This window comes from Babylonia areolata, chromosome 25, assembly GCF_041734735.1.
Source record: "Babylonia areolata isolate BAREFJ2019XMU chromosome 25, ASM4173473v1, whole genome shotgun sequence".
Classification (NCBI taxonomy): domain Eukaryota; kingdom Metazoa; phylum Mollusca; class Gastropoda; order Neogastropoda; family Buccinidae; genus Babylonia; species Babylonia areolata.
Genome location: NC_134900.1, coordinates 4,562,501 through 4,584,872, shown reverse-complemented (window position 1 = coordinate 4,584,872; position 22,372 = coordinate 4,562,501). Strand labels below are relative to the sequence as shown.

The window sequence follows — 22,372 nt, the reverse complement described above, 5'->3', positions numbered from 1 at the left end:
CACACTGTGACAGGGATATGCCAGAATGGTACACCTTACACAGGACCACACTGTGACAGGGATATGGCAGAATGGTACACCTTACACAGGACCACACTGTGACAGGGATATGGCAGAATGGTATACCTTACACAGGACCACACACACACAGTGACAAGGATATGGCAGAATGGTATACCTTACACAGGACCATATACTGTCAGGGATATGGTATTACCTTACAATTACCTTACATACGACCACACACACTTAAACCATAAGATGATAGCAATGTGTTCTCTTTCAACACGTCCCATCACTTTAGCCTGTAGGTCTAAGACTGGAAACGTGCGTTTACCATTTCGATACAACCAAGCCTGAAACCAATCAAAGACTACAACAGATGTGCACTTTCTCACACACAGCGCACCGACAATCTTTCAGCTGGCAGTATTCCACCACCCTTCCCCCGAAGTACGATGCGGGCTCATACCCTCATGCCTGGACAGGTACCAAGCACATTAATGACAGCATCACTGATGGTTTTCGGACAGTGCGAAAAACAATTCAGAACCCACGGTCAGTGGACGCTGCTTATGCATGCATGTGTGCATCGCCAGTCTGTTATACCGCTGATCTGACAGTGCAGTGTCATAATGCAGTGATACACTGCTCTTCCCTTGAGACCAAGAGAAAAAGAGACAGAGGGAGAGAGGGAGAAGGAGAGAGAGGGAGGAGAGAGAGGGAGGAGAGAGGGCTGGGGTGTAGTTTGTCTGATCGTTATGAAGCAATTTTCACCCTTCCACAAATGCATGTCCAGACAAGAGGTATGATTAGGAAATATAATTAACATGTTTGTGCAAGAGTGTGAACGTGTGTGTGTGTGATCATGTGTACTTGTTTGTTTGTTTGCTTGTGTGTGTGTGTGTGTGTGTGTGTGTGTGTGTGTGTGTGTGTGTGTGTGTGTGTGTGTGTGTGTGTGTGAGTGTGAGTGTGTGTGTACATGTGTGTGTGTGTGTGTGTGTGCAAGTCACTGTGTGTGTGTGTGTGTGTGTGTGCGCGCGCGTGCATGCGTGCGTACGTGCGTACGTATGTGCGTGTGTGTGAGTGTGTGTATGTGTGCGCGCGCATGTGAGAAACATGAGGTAGGGAACAGGGGTAAAGAAAGGGTGGGGATGGATACAAAACTGCAAGAATAGATAAACTGTCTTTAATAGCGTAACCTCTCTTTAAATATATAGTATACCCAGAAAATCTTTAAAGTACACACACATGTGATGTACTCAGACAACACACATTATGCTCTTTCTGGTCTGAGCTGCTCTTATTCTTTTCATTGAAAAATCATTTTGTCAAGAGAAAAAAGGATATACCACCGCCTGGCAGTATGTGGCTTCTTTTAAGAGATGTAAATGTTTATAGTGTAAATATTCCAAACACTTATTTCTCAATCAATGCTCAAGTAAAAACAGACTCACAGGTTTGTTGTCAATATTCATTACATTGTCATGCTGCTCTACACTGATGTATTTTGTTTATGGATGGTCAATAAAAAAAAAAAAAAAAAATTAAAACCCTGAAAAAAAAACAGACCAACAATACACTCCTGAGTGGAAAAAAAAACAAACCCAAAAAACCAAAAAAAAACAAAAACCTTCAAGGCTTGCAGGCGGAAATCATAAAAACAACAACAGCTCTTTGATTTTAAATGAAGCCAACGACTACAGACTCTCCTTCGAGCCAACGCTTTGTCCACGGGAATCCGTGCATGACAAAAGTCGATGCCAAAGTTCCTCTGTCTCCTGCTTGCCGCCCAGTGTAGCGGCATCCCAATCACACCCGTGTTGGTTTTACCCCCCCGGGGTAAAATCTGAGCTAGCCAGATCTGACCCTAGAGTCCATGTGGACTAGCCTCGAATGACCACTAAACGGGAGTAAATTTCAACTGGTCAGAACAGAGCCGCCCCCTCCCCCCCCCCCCCCCAATTCCCCCACCACCCTCTCCCAACACTACTCCCCCTTGAAATGGACACAGAGGTCATTTCTGGATGGTTTGAATTGACCCTCAGTGGTGAATTTAGTCCAGTTGGAATCAATACAGGCTATAAAAGTGACACCCCCCCCCCCCCCCCCCCCCAAGTTTACTTCCATGAAGTTATAATAGAGAGGCGGCAGAGGGGAAGGTCAGTAAAGGCTAGCCCAGAACAACCCCCTTCGTTTCTCAATAGCTTAATCAAACCCATAGAAATGGAGTAATTTCCAACCAATGTGGGTCGATTTTGACCAGCCAAAAATTACCCCTGGGGGGAGGGAGGGTTGACGGGGAGGGAGGGGGGGGGGGGGTGTCATTTGAGGCTAGCCAAGAATGATCCAGGGGTTTAAACCCAACAGGGAGGGGGTATTCTGAGTCCATTACACCAGGACAAAGGACAGCTTCCTGTTCCTGCTGTGTCTTTCTCAATGCGCTGTGTTCTAAAAAAAAAAAAAAAAAACCACAAAAAAAAACCACCAAAAAACCCAGTGAACTGGAAGTGGGCAGAGTAACATAACTTTGTTCAGACTGGCATCACCGGCATGTTGGAGACACTGACATTAATTAACCTCCCTTGCTCCACCACATCCTGCCCATTCAGCTGGCCGCTGAGGGCACCCAGTTACTGGGGTCAGGACACAATCCCCACCCCCACCCTCCTCCACTTTCTGCTCTATCTGTTCGATAAAAGTCTGCCCACAGATCAAAAGACAGTTTTATTTCAGATGCTCACCAGGTTTCCCCGCTGTAGTTTTTTCTTATAGCACTGAGGATTTTGTTTTTTTTTGGATATATAGATTCTTGTGTACTGTAAGTGCTTTGAGTGGAAAATCAACGTAGTTGAGATCATCATGCTCTTCCTATATTTTTTTTTCTCCATTTCTTATGTACATAATTGTGTTTTAAATTATCATTACTATCATCATTATTATCATTATCAAAGAGCACCAACTTTGATTAGTTATGCAATGAAAGCACTTCGTTTATACACTGACTGGGCATAAATCAAACAACAGACATCTGCCATTTTTAATATACAAGACACAAAATCATTGCACAGTATTTCCAAGCAAAGCATAGACATCACCAACCAACTGATCATGTCAACACTGGTATCTCAGATCACGTCTTTGAGCTCGATAGCTTCCAATGCAAACATATGGAATACTGAATTATGTCAGTCATATTATGTCAGCACACACACACATACACACATCATTACACAATAGCAATCAAAAAAACAACACACACACACACACACAAAGCAAAAATTTAACTTTTCTGCTGACTCAGCAAGTAAACCTTCGAAACCACTCTCTCTTACAACACACACACACACACACACACACACACACAGCCACTATATGTTGTAACAAATATTCCCCAAGCCGGCAAATTCAAGCATGCCAAGCAGACATTCTGGGCATAATTTAAAAGCTTTTTGTCCCACAGTCACACATCAACCTCTTTCTCTATATCCCCACTCCCCAAGCCCACAGCTCCGCTATTAAACCAGCTCTGGTTCATCAATATCCTGTTGCACATTTCAGCATGCTCAGCAGACATTTTGGACATTATTTAAAAGCTCTTTATCTCTCATTCCCACAACTCTTCTGTCAGTGTGTGTGTGTGTGTGCACGCGTGCCCACACACATGTGTATGTGTGTGGATGTGTGTGTGTGTGTGTGAAACACGGACTGAGACAGCGTCCCCCATCTTTCCTGCAAAAAACATGGAACCTTCCCAAATCTATTCTATTCCTGCTGTGAGGCCGTATACAATGCTCCTGGTCCTGTTTTTACAGGCAGGAAGCAGAACTAATCAACAGCTTGCGTGCCATCGCCCCTCCCCCACATCTCCCAACACCTCCACCCCCCTGCCCCCCATCTCCCTACACCTCTCTGCTTTCTCCTTGTCCATTCCTTTCGTTAATTCCTACTAATCCATTATCCGCTAACTGGATTTGCTGGTCAGGTGATCAACGAGCATGGTACAAGGATCTGTGACTGACTGCATAACTAGCCCGCAATGCTGGGAGATCTTTTCATATGAGAATATTGCATCATAACAATATCCCCCCCCCCCCCCCCACACACACACCCCAACACACACACATCAATAATAAATAATCTTAGGAGAGTTGAATTCTGATATGAAACGCAAAGGATCAAGTTTTTACCTGGTGAGTTCCAGAGCTAAACTCAACCCCTTCATCAAGAGTACAGCTGAGAATAGGGTTTTTAGACTTATTCTTTTTTTTTTTTATTTATTTTCTTTAATCTACTGTAAAATATCACATTATTTTCTCACAAAACTTTTCTCTTTGTATTACATATTGATTTCCTTCTCTGACAATAGGAAACTGTGTTGCTGAAAAATGTGATCATGTGTTATGTTCAGGGGATACATTATCCCTTTTTCTTTAAAGTTAGGAATGTGTATGCATGCATGCATTCAAGAGAGACAGAGTGAAAGAGAGAGACAGAGGCAGAGACTGAGAGAGAGAGAGTCTCAAACCTCAGAGAGACACAGACAGTGACACTGAAACAGTGATATATCAACACAGTGAAACGCGTACACAGCAGAATGTACACAGATGTGGTGAAGTACAGACGCACAGCAAAACATGAACACAGCAACATATAAACACAGTGAAACCCAAAACTCACTTCCCTCAGATTCAAACCCCTCGAGGCCTGTTGTAACCAAACTAAATGCTTCCATGCGGATCAATCAATATCCAGAGAGTGGTGAGAGAGAGAGAGAGAGAGAGAGAGTGTGTGTGTGTGTGTGTGCGTGTGTGTGACTGTGTGTGCATGCGTGCATGTGTGCGTGCGTGCACACACAGTATGTTACATCACCGAGAGCAGACACAGACAGCGGACTGAGGAGTGGTTCACAGGCAGAGACATACAGGAGATAGGTTCTCTCCACAGTGGACAGATTCACTACCCACCGGACACTCCTTCATTTCCATATGTTCGGCCAGATATATCATGAATTCTCTGTTTGTTCAGATCAGTATTAGTATGTTTTCACACACACCCACCCATCCATCCACCCACACAAACACATACACGCACACATGTATGTGTGCATGCCTACACACACCAACACCAAATGCTGCCTTCTGTTTCATTGTAGCAGATGAGAATAACGTCTGCACAGTAGAGAACTAACACACACGCGCACACTCACACACACACAGTGCAACTGTCTTCAGAGATTCAAGCAACCTTTAAAGGACCCCTGTCTCCTCACTGGCAGTATTGTCAGGGCTGAGGAATGGGAGAGAAACCAGCTTAATTCTATCAGGCAAGGTTTCTAGACTTGAATCAAACTGACCAGATTCCGTCAACTACAACCTGACCTTCACAGCAATAGCTAACAATTCATTGCTCTCTAGCTTTCGACTTCACTGAAGGAAAAAAACTGTGTGTGTGTGTGTGTGTGTGTGTGTGTGTGTGTGTGTGTGTGTGTGTGTTCCAGAAAGGAAAGGCTTATTTGTTGTGTGCTAAACATTAACACAGAAACCCTGACAATAAAAAAAAAAAAGATGATATGTCACACAGTACAATGAAGACGGACATCATGCAATATGCATACAAGAATTGAGTTGAGGAAGTGTGGCAAATCGTTAGCAGAGTTCTGTCATCCTTAACTGCATTCTCAAAACAAACAAAAAAGAGAAAAAAAAGAAGGAAAAAAAAAGAAGAAAAAAGAATGAGTGCAGAGACAGATGCACAGTGTACGCTGTGCTCATCAAAGTTTCATGCATTCGTTTCGCCCTGCCGTGATGTTCAGACTCCTTTCTCTTCCCTGAGCACTCGCTTGACTTGGGCATTTGCTCAATTAATTAAGGTACGAACTTCAGTTTGCAGCAAGGCAACAAACTACAACGGCAGCAAAGAACAGGTTCATCCTCCCTCATTTCAGAGACGATCTATAGATCGTCCAGGTCAGCAAACTACAACTGTGAATCAAACATTCGCCCAAAGTAAGAACAGCCTTTGCATTTTAAAGCAGCAGTAAACGAGCACCCAGCCCTCATTACCCGCTAACAAGCGCTGGACGTTGAAGGCATGTGGTCCAACCATTCAACCAGTGACCTCTGCACTGTCCAACGATGCTGCTAACATCACCGGGCTACAGCTGTGGCCTGGGTTCAGCCAGTGGGAACAGAGCATACCTCTCACTGCCTCCCTCTTTGACTTCTTGCCTGCTAACTGAACTTAAGCATGAAAAGCTCAAGCTCAGAAATTTGGATCTGAAGAGCACTTGAAAGCTGAAAGACTGACATAAAGACAAAATTTGTTTAAACACGTATTCATATTTGAATTCTACAAAATTTTACATGACATCTTAAGTCTGCCTTCCACTGCCCAAGAGTGAAAACCGCTTTCTACACGCACCAACATATGTGGACTTGCAATCCTGAACTGCCATGTATCTTCATTTCAAAAGCTGTCTGAAGGTTTTTAGTCTTATCCATTTGATCTCTGGTTCTGATGCAGGATTCATAAAGTTTTATAGTTTTCCGAAAACTGGGTCAGAAAAGGAGACCAGTGAACAAAGATCCATCAAATCCAAACTTTTCTACAACCTCAACTGACAAAAAAAAAACAAAAAAAAAAAAAAAAAAAACAAAAAAACACCACTGAAGAAGAAAAAAACCTGGTTCCAGAATCACAGAAAATGACCGTCAGACAATCAAGTAAAAAAAAAAAAAAAAAGGTCAAACAATTAATCTCCACAATTCCTGCACAAAGCCTCCACATTTTTCAGATTTCGGTCAAGAGAGATTTTCCAAAACAGAAACACTGTCTCTGACCCATAACGGGTCAAGAGGGATTTTCCAAAACAGGAACACCCTGTCTCTGACCCATATCGGGTCAAGAGGGATTTTCCAAAACAGAAACACCCTGTCTCTGACCCATATTGGGTCAAGAGGGACTTTCCGAAAGAGAAACACCTGGTCTCTGACCCATATCGGGTCAAGAGGGATTTTCCAAAACAGAAACACCCTGTCTCTGACCCATAACGGGTCAAGAGGGATTCTCCAAAACAGGAACACCCTGTCTCTGACCCATATCGGGTCAAGAGGGATTTTCCAAAACAGAAACACCCTGTCTCTGACCCATATTGGGTCAAGAGGGACTTTCCGAAAGAGAAACACCCTGTCTCTAACCCATATCGGGTCAAGAGGGATTCTCCAAAACAGAAACACCTGGTCTCTGACCTATATCGGGTCAAGAGGGATTTTCCAAAACAGAAACACCCTGTCTCTGACCCATATTGGGTCAAGAGGGACTTTCCGAAAGAGAAACACCTGGTCTCTGACCCATATCGGGTCAAGAGGGATTTTGCAAAACAGAAACACCCTGTCTCTGACCCATATCGGGTCAAGAGGGACTTTCCAAAACAGAAACACCTGGTCTCTGACCCATATCAGGTCAAGAGGGATTCTCCAAAACAGAAACACCTGGTCTCTGACCTATATCGGGTCAAGAGGGATTTTCCAAAACAGAAACACCCTGTCTCTGACCTATATCAGGTCAAGAGGGATTTTCCAAAACAGGAACACCCTGTCTCTGACCCATATCGGATCAAGAGGGATTTTCCAAAACAGGAACACCCTGTCTCTGACCCACTGATGTTGATGACATGGATACTTATCTAGCGCCTGTCCTTGGTCAGAGACCAAGCTCTAAGTGCTTTACCAACACAGAGTCATGTCACAACAGGCTGCTTACCTGGCTTGAGCCAACTGACTGCTGCCACTGGGCGCTCATCATTCGCTTAATGTCACATTCAATCAGGTTTCGGTCATGCACACATACACACTCAAACAGACATGTAACATTTTACGCGCATGACCGTTTTGTTTCATCCTACCAAATATGCAACCATACTCCGTTTTCAGAGGAGTGCATGCTGGGCATTTTCTTGTTTCCAAAACCCACCAAACACCAACATCGATTGCAGGATCTTTAACATGCATATTTGATCTTCTGCATGCATATACACACAAAGGGTGTTCAGGCACCAGCAGGTCTGTATGTATGTTGACCTGAGAGATTGGATAACCCTCCACTCTCAACCCACCAGGTGCCGTTACCAAGATTCAAACCTGGGACTATCAGTCCAACGCTTTAACAATTCAGCTGTTGTGCCCACTGTGTGTGTACAACAACGACCAGACTTGTTTCACCAGCAGGAAAATAAACAAAGCAACAACAACAACAACAATGCTCACCATGACGGCTTTACAACAGCGATCACTCATTTCACCGGCAGGAACCTGAACACAGCGACAACAATAACAACAACACTCACCATGATGGCTTTACAACAGCGATCAGACTCGTTTCACCGGCAGGAACCTGAACAAAGCGACAACAACATTCACCATGACGGCTTTACAACAGCAATCAGACTCGTTCCACAGGCAGAAACCTGAACAAAGTGACAACCAAAGCAACAATAACAACAGCACTCACCATGATGGCTTTACAACAGCGATCAGACTCGTTTCACCGGCAGGAACCTGAACAAAGCGACAACAACAACAACACTACTCACCATGACAGCTTTACAACAGCGATCAGACTCGTTTCACCGGCAGGAACCTGAACAAAGCGACAACAACAATCACCATGACAGCTTTACAACAGCGATCAGACTCGTTCCACAGGCAGAAACCTGAACAAAGCAACAACCAAAACAACAACAACAACAACATTCACCATGACGGCTTTACAACAGCAATCAGACTCGTTCCACAGGCAGAAACCTGAACAAAGCAACAACCAAAGCAACAACAACAACAGCACTCACCATGATGGCTTTACAACAGTGATCAGACTGGTTTCACCAGCAGGAACCTGAACAAAGCGACGACGACAACAACGCTCACCATGACGGCTTTCTCTTTTTCCTTCAGCATGTTCTGCATCTTGAGGCTGACGTCCGTGATCAGGTTGGCAATCTGTTGGCTGGGCCGGGTGGTCACCGATATGGGGCTGTTCTTCTTGCTGTAGATCTGCACAACAACGACAGGGATTTGTAGTGTATCACACTGATGATGATGATTTATCAACATTTTTATACTGCCAGAGCCTAAAATTAAAGCTACTGTGTTGTAGTTACATGACACTGCACTGCGTTGCATTGCATTGCGTTGTGTTGTGTCGCTGTGTTGTGTTGTGTTGTGTTGTATTGTGTTGTGCTGTGTTGCACAAGGACAGGGATTTGTATTGCGTTGTACTGTTATTTGTGTTGCGTTTACATGGCACTGCACTGCACAGTATTGCATTGTGTTACCTTGTGTTGTGTTGTATTGTGTTGTGTATTGTGTTGTATTGTATTGTTCTTGCTGTAGAACCGCACAACAAAGTCAGGAATTTGTATTGCATCGTACTGTTGTTTGTGCTGTATTTACATGGCACTTTATTGCACTGCATCGCATTGCATTCTATTAGGTTAGGTGAGATTAAGGTTAAAGTAAGTTAGGGTTAGGTTTGGTTAGGTTAAGGTTAGGGTTAAGGTGGGTTATGGTCAGGTTAGGTTGGGTTGGGTTGGGCTGGGTTAGGCTAGGTAAGGTTAGGTTAGGTTAGATTAGATTGTATTGTACTGCATTGTATTATATTACTTTTTAGTCACAGCAGCTCTCTCTGCATGAAACTTGGGCCGCTGTTTCCAGGAAGAGTGTGTCGTCACAACGCAGCACCACCCTTTTATTATTTTTTTTCTCTCTTCTTCTTTTTTTTCTTCTTCTCCTAATTCTGGGTTCTTTTACAAGCCCTAGGTGCATGCTGCGTACAGGGCCTTGGTTTATCATCACATCCGAATGACTAGTACCCAGATCAAATCATCACTCAAGGTTGATCTGCTTCTTTTGTGTTGTCCTCCTCAAACACCCTTCAGCTACACTTCACAGTAGTTTGTGAATGTGTGTGTGTGTGTGTGTGTGTGTGTGTGTGTGTGTGTGTGTGTGTGTGTGTGTGTGTGTGTGCGTGCGTGCATGCATGCATGCGTGCGTGCGTGCGTGCGCACGTGACCCATAACTGTGTATAAGTGTGTGTGTGTGAGTATGCACTTGCGTGTGTGTGTGTGTGTGTGTGTGTGTGTGTGTGTGTGTGTGTGTGTGTGTGTGTGTGTGTGTGTGCGTGCGTGCGCACGTGACCCATAACTGTGTACAAGTGTGTGTGTGTGAGAATGCACTTGCGTGTGTGTGTGTGAGTGTGCGTTTGTGAGTATGTGTGTGTGTGTGTGTGTGTGTGTGTGTGTGTGTGTGTGTGTGCGTGTGTGTGTGTGTTCATGTGTGTGTGTTTGTAAGTGTGTGTGTGTGTGTGTGTGTTCGAAGGGGAGGCAGGCACATAGAGCTTATCAATGGACTAATTTACTGGATAGCTTGACCTATTAATTCATAATCACACAAACACACACACACACACACTATGCACGCATGCACACACACACACACACACACAAACACATACTCAATCCTAGTGCATAGCAAACATCATGAAAGCCCTAGTGTTAGCGCTTGTTTGACAAGGTCAAAGTTATCATCACTTCAATAATTGATTGATATGCCAGCAGCTAATGTTTGGCTTTAAGACTATTTCTTTTATTTGTCATCTTTTGTGTTTGTAAGGAAGTTGGAACAATGCTTTGGCTGTTTCTTTTTTTAAATCACAGTTCAGATTTGAATCAAGCGCTGTTGTAAACCTGTTTTAATACCCTTCAGATGAACTTTGTCCTTTTCTGCACCACAAGCAACATGCCTTTTCTACATGTAATTAGCTATTTATGTTGCTCTCAGAATAGAAATAACGGGAAAAAAGGATTCCTACTAAGTAATATATCATAAATATCCAACTGCCTATCTGTGAATGCACACACACACACACACACACACACTGTTGTATGGATTATCTAACAAAGCACGTTTCCCTGCTATACCTGTAAAATGCTACTTCCTTCACCATCAATTTCCTCTATCTACTCTTAACGTAACCCCAGATAGGAACTGTAAAAGAAGAGGGCAGTCTGTTTGACAGATGGGCGTCCATAACAAATGGCTGTTTCAAACATCGGCCTCCTCCTCAAAGCAAAAGCATTATTGATTGCATCTGATCATGTGGGTCAAGAACAGCTTCGCCTCTATTGTGAGACTGTGCACATGTGTGTGTGTGTGTGTGTGTGTGTGTGTGTGTGTGTGTGTGAGTGTGTGTGTGTGCATCTATGCCTACGTGAGTATGAAGCATAGACAGGATTTCAATCTACCCAGAAAACAGTGAATCAGCTCTCAATGACGGATTCCAGTCTGGAATTTAATTAAGAGAATGCAGGTCACAATGCAGTTTTATTCATGGCTGGAACATTTTTGGAAATCATGCTCAAGACTTTAAATGAAGATCTCAATGTTTCTCTTTCTTTCTTTCTTTCTTCTCATCCTGTTCAACCCATACTTTAAAAAAAGAAAAAGAAAACCACTTCTGGGTGAAAAAAGAAGAAAAAAAAAGGACAAAAGAATTAACAATAATAGCAATAAAAACTGCTGCACAGGCTTCCCAGTTTGTTTGATGCAACTCAGGAGAATGGCTGTGCACTGGCATACCTTCAGAAAAACCATATGCTTGGAGGAGGAGCAGCTATAGTATTGAGACTGGCTTAATCCTAAGCCTTACAGTTAATAATAAGTCCAAAATAACACTGCTCTTGGACTGGGTTTGCAGAACATGTTGCATTCTAATTTCAATTTCATGTCTGTTTATTAATCATCAATTTTTTTTTTTTTTTAAAGCTTTATTTGTTATTGACATTATCACTGGTGTCCAGAACATTTTTAATCTGTCATTAGTCGGTGCAATTCTAATGTCAAGCTGTGGCGGTGAGTTCAAAAAGGTAGCAACTCTTGTTGCTCTAAATATTAAAAACATATTCCAGTCTAGTACTTAAAAAGTTAATCATTAGAGGCAGCACCATGGCAGAAATCAGTTAGACTTTGGATTTCTGATGTAGGGTTCATCAGTGATCTGAGGATTTAAAGCTATGTTTCAGCAAGAGGGTGCGGGGGCAGGGTGGGGGTGTCCTTGGGAAAGGCACTTTACTCCACTTTTCCTGACGCCATACAGGTGTGAATGGTATTTCCACACATCAAGGTCTAATGAGCCGTTCATCCTGTTGGAAGGCTGTTCGCGTATTACTTCTATAATCAAATGTAACTCTTTGCTTCTCTAATCTCTCTTTCTTCTTCAAATCATCTTCATTGTATTTTGGTGACATATTCATATGGTACGGCAAGTTCTAAGCAGAGCTGCCAGAGCCTCACATGCAGAAATGCAGTCAAGTTTTAATATGAAATGGTTCTTAACAAGTCTGTGTCACTGTCCTGCCATTCCACTTACAGAATATCAAAGTATGTGTGCGTGTGCACGCTTACCAACACTCACATGTATGGGTGCGTACATGTCTGCCAGCATACACACAAATGAGTATGTGTCAGGGGAGAATGAGCTGGGGAGGTGGGGGAAAAGGGTGTTGCATGAGCGTGCTTACATACACACTAATGGATGCACACCAATGGATGTGTCTGTACATGTATGTGTGAATGTGTATGAGTGAGCATGTGAGAGAGAGAGAGAGAGAGAGAGAGAAGAGAGAGAGAGAGAGAGAGAGAGAAGATTTGTCCCATCAATCCTCATACCTTATACAGCAAACCTAAGCTTCAATAACATGGAGAGCAAGTGCAAGTGCTTCGCTGATGAAGGAAACACAGCACAGAACAGTTGAAACAAAACTGAAGAAAAACACCAAGAACTGCAAAACCGAGGAGGGGGGATGGAGAGGGGGTGCAGGAAGGGGGGTGGGGACCCTAGCTCAGACACACAATAACTCAGCAGAGGCGATCTCTAGCGCCATGCCACAGGGGGACTGAATATAGCAATGATGATTTCCCCATAAAATAATACTGGACATCCAGTCTGATATCTCACTTCAATGCTCACCACCACCACGTGGGATTTGAGAGCCTCTTTTGATACATTACTGACTGACGTAATCATGTTACACCCATGGCCAACATTGGCTCCGTTCCAGCTATGGCCACACAATAAGATTACAGTGTTTTTATTGGACATTGATTTGTATGACCGCATAATGACACAATGATAAGAACTGTTTTCAAATGTGAGCACATTTTTAAACCATGTGCACCACTCTGAAGATCTTGATAAAACGCTGATTATTAGGAGACGCTGTTTTTTGTGTGTGTTTTGTTTGTTTTGCGATGGGCGCAACAGCCGAGTGGTTAAAGCACTGGACCTTCAATCTGAGGGTCCTGGGTTCGAATCTCAGTAAGGGTGCCTGATGGGTAAAGGGTGGAGATTTTTCCAATCTCCCAGGTCAACATATGTGCAAACATACTTGTGCCTGAACCACAATCATGTGTATATGCAAGCAGAAGATCAAATACACACGTTAAAGATCCTGTAATCCATGTCAGCGTTCGGTGGGTTATGGAAACAAGAACATACCCAGCATGCACATCCCGAAAAACGGATTATGGCTGTTTATATGGCAGGGTAAAAACAGTTATACACGTAAAAGCCCACTCAGGAACATATGAGTGAACATGGAAGTTGCAGCCCACGAACGAAGAAGAAGAAGATGTTAATTTTGTTTTCTGGAAAAGTGTGATCAAATGTGTGTACGTGTTTGGGTGTGTGTGTGTGTGTGTGTGTGTGTGTGCACGCGCGTGTGCATGCATGCGTGTGTGTGTGTGTGTATACGGAAAGGTTTCCTTGAAGCTCAGCCAAGTTTTAATGTCCCTGGTATTTGTGCCGCCTGAGAAAATGGCAACATTGACCAGCACGGCTCCCGATTTATCGGTGGTCCTAAGGGGGAAAGGGCAGTCAAAAGGGTAGGCCTGTCTCAGGGGGAAAAAAACCCCAACCCAACAACAATGTCTATCATCATGTGCTCTTACCGATGTGTACATCACCGAGAAAACATCAATGCCAAAGTCTCCAAAGCAAACAGGCTCCCCTTCACACACACACACTCTCTCTCTCTCTCAAGCATGGATGTGTGCAACAGATATGTGCGCACACACACTGAAGCGAGCACACATGAAGACAAACACACAGAGCTCCTCAGTAAGTGTATGTGTGATATTCAGGTTGTGTGTGTGTGTGTGCAGCAGCTAGAGTCAATTTAAAAATCAATATCTGAAAACAACTGTTTGCTTTGCTTTGTGACATAACAAAAATATTTTTTAAAAAGAAAAAGGTTCAGGTCTTGTTCCATTAAACCAGATCTGGAACTTTCACTCTGTGTGCACCTGCATATTTTTGTGTGTGTGCGTGTTCAAATGTTTGTGAGCATGAATGCATGTGTATGCACACAAACGTGTGTGTGTGTGTGTGTGTGTGTGTAGCAGATTATAATTTTGCTATTTCCCCTTGAAACACATGCTCTGCGAACACTTAAAATGGCATAACCAACACACACACACACAAAAAAAAAAGAAAGGAAAAAAGAAAAAGAAAAAAAGATCTGCTCAGATTTTGTTATATTAACAAATAGGATTTTTGCTTTGTTTTGCTTTTTAATTTCGTATTTCTCACTTTCATTTTTTTTTTTTTTCTAAAGTGCCTTCACATCTTAATTAATCTTCACTTTTTAGTTTGTAAATATTTTAGGTTTTTACCACTTGCTGTAAGACCTTACATGACCCATTATAGCCTTGATGTTACATGTGTTTGTGTGTGTGTGCGTGCGCACACACACACGTTCCTGTATGTATATGTGCTGCTATTTGTGAGTGCATGCATACCCATGTGTGTCTATGGCAAATTTGAACTGTCATTTTCTCTTCATCAACAAACTATAGCAATACATAACATAGTATGATTATCGTCAGCATATCTATAGATAACATGAACTGCCTGAGAGAGAGAGCAATGGAGAGAGAGAGAGAGAGAGAGAGAGAGAGAGAGAGAGAGAGAGAGAGAAACATGCACACACACACATATATGCATGTAGTGAGGGCTTGTACTGCACTGTTCTTTTTTTCCCATGATGGCCTGTTCATGACAGTTTTATTGTTTTAATTGAATGACATTTGTCAGTACACATATGGGTGTTTAAATGTTGTGTGGATAAAAACAAACAAACAAACAACAACCCACATTTAAATGCTGTTGCTCATCGATTGAAGATAACATTGATTTCCTTCTGTCATGCTGATGCAGCTGTCTAATCGAAACCTGATCTTTCATTCACACAGGAAGAAAAGATACATTTGTTTGGATTAGGTGGGGTTTTTCTTCTATTTTATTATTTTTTTTATTAAAAATTTTTTTTTTTCATTTCCTAATTTCTACATCAATATTTGCAGTACTAAAACAGCCAAATATAATCATGATTTCCAAACCTGCATGTATTATTTCATATGAACAATTTTGCTAAAACCTTTATTCAGTGATTCTGATGACACTTCTATTTGATGACAGTCTTGAGCAGGCATTTGGAATGATATTATTAATGTCCATTAGTGTGTCAAACCTAGATACATGTTTTTACACTTCAAGAAAAAAAAAAAAAAAAAAAAGAAAAGAAAAGAAGAAGCTTGTTTTGAAGCCTCCCATGAATACTCAGACATCAATATTATTTTTCTTTCAGACTTGGAATATGTTGAATAAACAGTAAGAAAATAGAAGGGAAATAAGCATTCCTTTCCTTCAATATGATGGGGAGGGGTATGGGGGAGTATGGGGTGGGTGAATACATTTACCCTGAATCTCCATACATGTGCAAAACCTGGGTTCAGTTTAACCGCCTGCCTGCCCACCCAAGCTGAGTCGCACACATCATTTCAGAACTGATCATGGGGTATTGCTCACAGGAGAGTTCACTCTGGTTAGTTTCATGCAAATTGAAGACGACAGTCGTTTGCTCACGATAAGCCCATCCGCTGCCTTCAGTCCCAGAACAGATCTAGAGATGCAGACTCTTCCCTTGAGATACCTTGTTAAACCCCTTTGTGGACAAGACTTTGTGATCCTGTCTGAACTGACCCTACAACGAATAAATATCCAACAAGTGGAATAACTTATACTCGGTCAGTGCTGGAATAACCTGCAAGTGGAAGCTATGTCACATTTGGTCAGTGCTAGAAAAACCTGCAAGTGGATGCTATGTCACATTTGGTCAGTGCCAGAAAAACCTGTGAGTGCAAACAGAGGATATGTCACATTTGGTCAGTATTAGAGTAACATACAATCAGAAGATATGTCACATTTGGTCAGTATTAGAATAACATACAACTGGAAGATATGTCACATTTGGTCAGTACTAGAGTAACATACAACTGGAAGATATGTCACATTTGGTCAGTACTAGAGTAACATACAATTGGAAGATATGTCACATTTGGTCAGTACTAGAGTAAAATACAATTGGAAGATATGTCACATTTGGTCAGTACTAGAATTGCGTATGGGTGTAAGAAATGTTTCATTTACCAGCCACCGTGGCGAAGTGGTTAGCGTCGCGGACTGACGGCTGGGAGGACGCGGGTTCGAATCCCAGCGGAGGTGGGTTTTTCGGCCCGTGTCCGGCTCCTACCCAGAGTTGAGTGTGCTGTGGGCTTAAATGGGGAGACTGGGACCACACAGTCGAGTGTCATCCACTTCAAGGATGCGTCTTTGGGTGTGTTGCTCTAATTACCTGACCAACACTGCAAGTGTCTGTATCTCTCGGGCCTGGTTAATGCCGGGATATCATTATGACAGGAAGCGTAGAGTACAGCCTTGTCACGCAGTCCCAAACCAAAATGGACCTCCATAGCAACATCGTCATCATCATTGTCATCCTCCTTCTTCATCGTCATCAATATAAACAAAATAGTCTCAAAGTCTGTGACCTTTCATGCCCTGCTCTCATGGTGACCTGTTTCGATACCCCTCCACTTCCGTGCTTGGGGTGAGTCCTGTCAATTTCGTCAGTGTCGGCAGATTCATGGGGGGGCTGTTGTTTAAGGGACATGGTGGCGGTCTCCACTCTGGGAGAGACACTCACTCAGTCTGGCTCCGCGACTAAGCCATTATTGTCGTTAGTAGTGGGCTTAGTAGGTGGTGTCCTAAGTACGTTAAAACAGAACAGGCACCACTGAACACCACCGAAGTGACTCAGCAGCAGTGCAGGGTCTCCTCTGGTGTGTGGCCTCCAGGCGACCTAACATCAATGGTTCCCTGTGGACTGCCGACGCTGGAACTGCGACGGACGAACCCGGGTGTGGCCGTGTATGGGGGAATTTAAATGAGTGGCGTGGGAGTAATGCCACTGAAACAGCGCAGATGATGGGGCAAAAAAAAAAAAAAAAAAAAAAAAAAAAAAGTTTCATTTGGTCAGAGCTAGAATAACCAAGAACAGTGCTTCTCTATTGTCATACAAAATAAAGAATTTTGTCTGGTCTGCATCTGGACACCGGGTAATGAAATCAAAATCCACCATCATTAAGCATCTGAGTGTGGTGGAAGTAAAAATGTTCGCACTCACATATGTGTACTTAGAATGCATGTACACTCACACACACACATACATGCATACATGCACACAGGCGCACGTACATGCACACACACACACACACACACAGAGTACACACCTTCATGTGTGATTCCCCTGCCTTACAAAATTAATTTCTGCACATGACAACATCAAAAAGGATGAGGGAGGGAAAAAATCGCGTTTTTTTCCTGTTTTTTTTTAATGCTGCTGTCACTTGACAAAATATTTATGAGGACATGTTCCGCTTTCCTTTTTTTCCAAAGCAAAATGAACTCTTGAAAAAAAAAACCCATAAAAGTTCCAGGAAAAAATAAATGTCGGCACCTTAATTTGATTAGTTCCTGAAACAAAAAAGAATGTGCATATTATATGAGAAACCTTATTTTGCTTTTTCTATATATTACAACAAAAACACTTTTTTTTTAGAGAGAGACAGAGACAGAGAGCTGGGGTGGAGAGACTGACTGACAGAGAGGTAATACGTCAAAAATAGCCCCTAATTCACACACACACACACACACACAGATGAATGATACACTATTCATGAGAATGGAAATCATACATCTTACTTTCCGAACAACAGTGCAAATATAGCAGAGGTTTAACGTCCAATTTTCTTCAGAGATTATTTCACCATAATGAACAAGAAAGATGTCAAACATCACTCATACATCTTTAAAAGAGTCTGAAATACACCACTTCCCTTTCTTTTTACACTAATGAGAAAACACAATGATAATTTTTGTAACAGAAAAGTGAGATTGTCACCCACAATTGCTTTGAAGACTCTACGAGTCGGAGTACTCAACTTCTCTCTCCCAAGTGGGTTCATAATTTTTTCCTCTTGTTTTTCATATCCTGTCACCCACAAAGTTTCAGCAGTACTGGAAACACTTAACTCAAATACAAAAAAGGCCGGTCTATTTGTTGTCATGCACAATTTGCCAAGCTGATCTGCATTGTACCATCTCCAGGTTGGTTGTGAGATACTGTTGCGGGGGGTCCCAGACTGGTGCAGCATATTCTAGGATAGGCCTCACAAGCCCCTTGTAGCATGTTGTCTGGGTGGTGTAGGGGCATCCTCTCAGATTTCTATACATGAAAGCACTGGTTTTGTCTGCCTTTGCTGTTGTGGCAACTCTACACCCAGGTATTTGGCTTTCTCCACTTTCTGTAGTTCCTCATTATGCAGACAGTAGATGGTAGGGAAGGGCTTTTTCTTCCTTGTCACTGCGAGGACATGACATTTGCCAGGTCTTCTCCCAATGCTCAAGTTCACTCAGATCTTCTTGGAGGGCATTGGTATCTGCTTGGGACCTGATCTGCCGGTAAAGGACGGTGTCATTGGCAAACAGACGGACCGTGGATCTGATGTTTTTGTTGATGTTGTTGATGTAGATGACAGACAGAGTCAGGCCAAAGACAGATCCCTGAGGAACCCTGGAGGTCATTTGGCCGATGGTGGAGATTGTCCATCAATGTTCACTTGCTGGATTCTGTGAGTGAGGAACTCTTCAATCCAGCGAAGTGTTTGTGCATGAATTCCATAGTGATAGGGTTAGAGAAGGAGGTGGCGGTGAGGCACCTTGTCAAAGGCCTTCGAGAAGTTCAGCAAGATGGTATTCGTTTATCCTCCCTCGTCAAGCGCTGCTGCCAGGTCACCCACTGTGAGGATCAGTGGTGATTCGCAGGATCTTCTTTTGTGAAATCCATGCTGGGCGTCAACAATGATCTTGTGTTTGTCAAGGTGTGATGCGATGGCACTTCGAATAATGTGTTCCATCAGTTTGCCACAGACTGACTTCCAGGAAGTCAGGAAGATGGGATGGTGGTTTGCTGGGGAGCTCCAATCTCCTTTCTTGTATGCTGGATGGGCTGTAGCATGTCCATTGATGTATTTACACATCATTTCTGCAAAATTCTATACACACAGAGAAATACAAAACACACTACTACTACAACAAAAGACCACACAGTATGACATGTATGTCAACAACACAAAGCCACTCTCAAACTTTCATCACCAAAAAAATGCACCCTCAAACCCACCCTGTTTGGCAGGTTCCCAAGCCAAGTCATTAATCTATCAACCAATTGGCTTCAAACAGTGTTCATTAATTAATCCCCAGGGAAAACAGAAATAACTCGATCACATTCCCTGCCACAATCAAAAAGCCAACAGAACAAACAGGCCCATCATCATACCCTTCTACAACAGCACTCCCACAAAGGCAAAACTCCATTCAGCGCAGGAGCAGAGAACAAGCACAGCAAAGCATCAATTGCCGTGTTCAGAAAATCATCGGTAATGACCACGCAGAAAAACCTGAAACAAAATAAAACAGCAAAAGAAAAAGAAAAAAAAGGGCAAGAGCTGTCAGATCCTATGTTTATCCTGTGGTATGGCCCCCAGCTGATCAATAGTCGGGAGAAAGTCATTGATTTCCAACACCCACATCTGTCAGTTGACATAAGACATCTGCAGCAGCCATCAGCGGTAAACAGACACAGAGGAAATGTCAAAGGTCACAGAACCACGATCTCTGGCTTAGCGTGATGGCCTGGTGGAAACAGGTGCAGGGATTGTCTAGGGTGTGTAAATCTACGACAGAACAGTTTAGTGGGTGGGCGGCTAAGAACTGGGATGGGTTCCTGGCTGCTTTTGAAGGGAAGCGTGAACGCCAGTCGATATACTTTGTTAACACAAGCACGCACTCATGCACACACACACACGCACGCACGCACACACAACCACACACACACTGATGTGCACACACATACACACACACAAAATCTACTGCAAACTTGAACGGAATGAATCTACAGCAAAATTTAATGAAATGACAGCATTGCTACCACTAACTTCTAAATTCTACGTGTGCCTCTGTCTTGTAAAGTGTAACTAGGTTTCTTCTGACTCATTGTCTCAATAAAACTGTAGGGTTTCAGTACGTGCTGTACCAAAAAATATTCTAAAAAAAAAAACAACACAAAAACCCCCCACAAAAAAACACGAAACGAAACCCCCAAAAGAAAAGAGCAAATCAGAAATGTACACAAAGCCGTGCTCCATCATGACAAGATGCCACCCTGCCGTGAAGGGCGCCTGATTCCAAAATCAATTCGTTGAGAAAGTCTGCTTTATCCATGCTGACGCATAACCCCTTCCCATCACCCCCCCACCCCCTCCCCCCACCACCCCAAAAAAGTGCCACACTTCCCCTGTCTGCCTCTCCAAGTACAGCTTGATCTCAACAGGAGCTTAAGCTAAACGGCGACAGCAGCAAGAGAGGTGTGATCGATAAGGGAAAAGAAAGAAAGAAAGAAAGAAAGAGAAGCCAAGCCAAGCCAAACTCTGACGGCGGCAAAAAGATGATGTCCACTTCAACCCCTTTCCCACCCTAGTGCGGCTGTCAGTCATTTCAACCCGGCTGAATAATACATCAGCTGGGAGGAAAATAAACATCTTAACCTCAGGAAGAAAAGCCGTGATGAATAAGAAGACGGAAAGAAAGGAAGGAGGTACAGTCAGAAGCTGGGGGTTGGGGGGTCGGGAGTGGTGAGGAAACATTTTCAATTTCTGCCACTTACCGCCCAAATGTGGCTGTCAATTAACGTGGCTAGACAACTTGTCTGCAGAATAAAAATACAAATCCTAGCCATTTTGAAAGTGTCCACAAGATAGTATGTAAATATGTCTCAGCTATGTAGAAAGGAGGTAATATATCCTCTCCCCCCTCCCCCACCCCACTTCAAATCCCAGCCAGAGCTTCACATATCATTCAAATATCTAAAAGATTAATTCAAGACAGATGTAATGCTCCAACTAAGATTTGAAACAAGCAGCAGATGAACAAAAATGAGATACAATTTTACTTTGGGCATCATTCAACGGTTTGTGCACACCTATTTCTGTCATCCCGTTTCAATTACCATTGACCTCAGCTGGTCATCACAGCTGCAGCAACTCTGAAATACCAGAATTGCGCCCCAGCCTTCCCACAGCCTTCTCTCTTAAAAGATCCCAAACTGTCCCCAAACCATTATTTCTGTGTTCCCAAACATGGTATGCAAGACAGCTGTGTCTGACTATGACCATCAGAACAGCAGAGGAGGTAGGCAACTACTGTCCAGCATGCAACTGCTGTCCAGACTATCTGGGCTAAATTTGGATTACAGTGGAGAGTGTCTTGCCCAAATTACATCACCACTCTTCCAACCAAGAGGGCTTTATTGGACGTCGGTAATGGGATGGTCCTCCAAAGCCAACATGAACCCCAAAGGCTGCAGCACTAAATGCCAGCGCAATCTCTCCTCCAAGTTCAAGAGTCATAGTCCTTCACAACAAGAGATTAAGGTGTAAATAATTTCCCACTGCAGTGGAAAAACCATTGACCATACAGCTCTCATACTTCTGCTGGCCCAAATGTAAGCCTATGTCAACCTGATACATGCTGAGCGAGACAGCGCACTGTTAACATGCCCTCAGAGTGGCCAGCCAATGAGGATGCTGAAAAGGGAAACAGGATGTGGCTCATGGGCAATAACTCTCCAGCTGTGTGGGCCGACAACAGCTGCAGACCTGTCTAATGACCATAAGCACTTCTTTGAGTAGGGTTCACTGTCTGAAGTGTCTCAGCCTCCCTCCATTTTTTTCTTCGTTGTCTGGACTTCCTTCTTTTTATCTGATTTAATATCTTTGGGATTTTGTTGTTCTTTTTTTTATTCAGGATATCATGTGTAAAATTCTCAAGGCTTTTTTTTCTTCTTTTTTTACTTCCC

At 43.1% G+C, this 22,372-nt stretch overlaps 1 protein-coding gene across 1 annotated transcript in view; it reads right to left on the bottom strand.

Annotated features, from left to right (window-relative positions):
* The window catches only part of LOC143299473 (voltage-dependent calcium channel subunit alpha-2/delta-3-like), a 197,836-nt gene that overhangs the window by 88,126 nt on the left and 87,338 nt on the right, over positions 1-22,372 (bottom strand). The window contains exon 3 of the mRNA XM_076612696.1: positions 8,928-9,053. Coding sequence (XP_076468811.1) covers positions 8,928-9,053 — 126 coding nt within the window. The remainder of the gene's footprint in view (positions 1-8,927; positions 9,054-22,372) is intronic.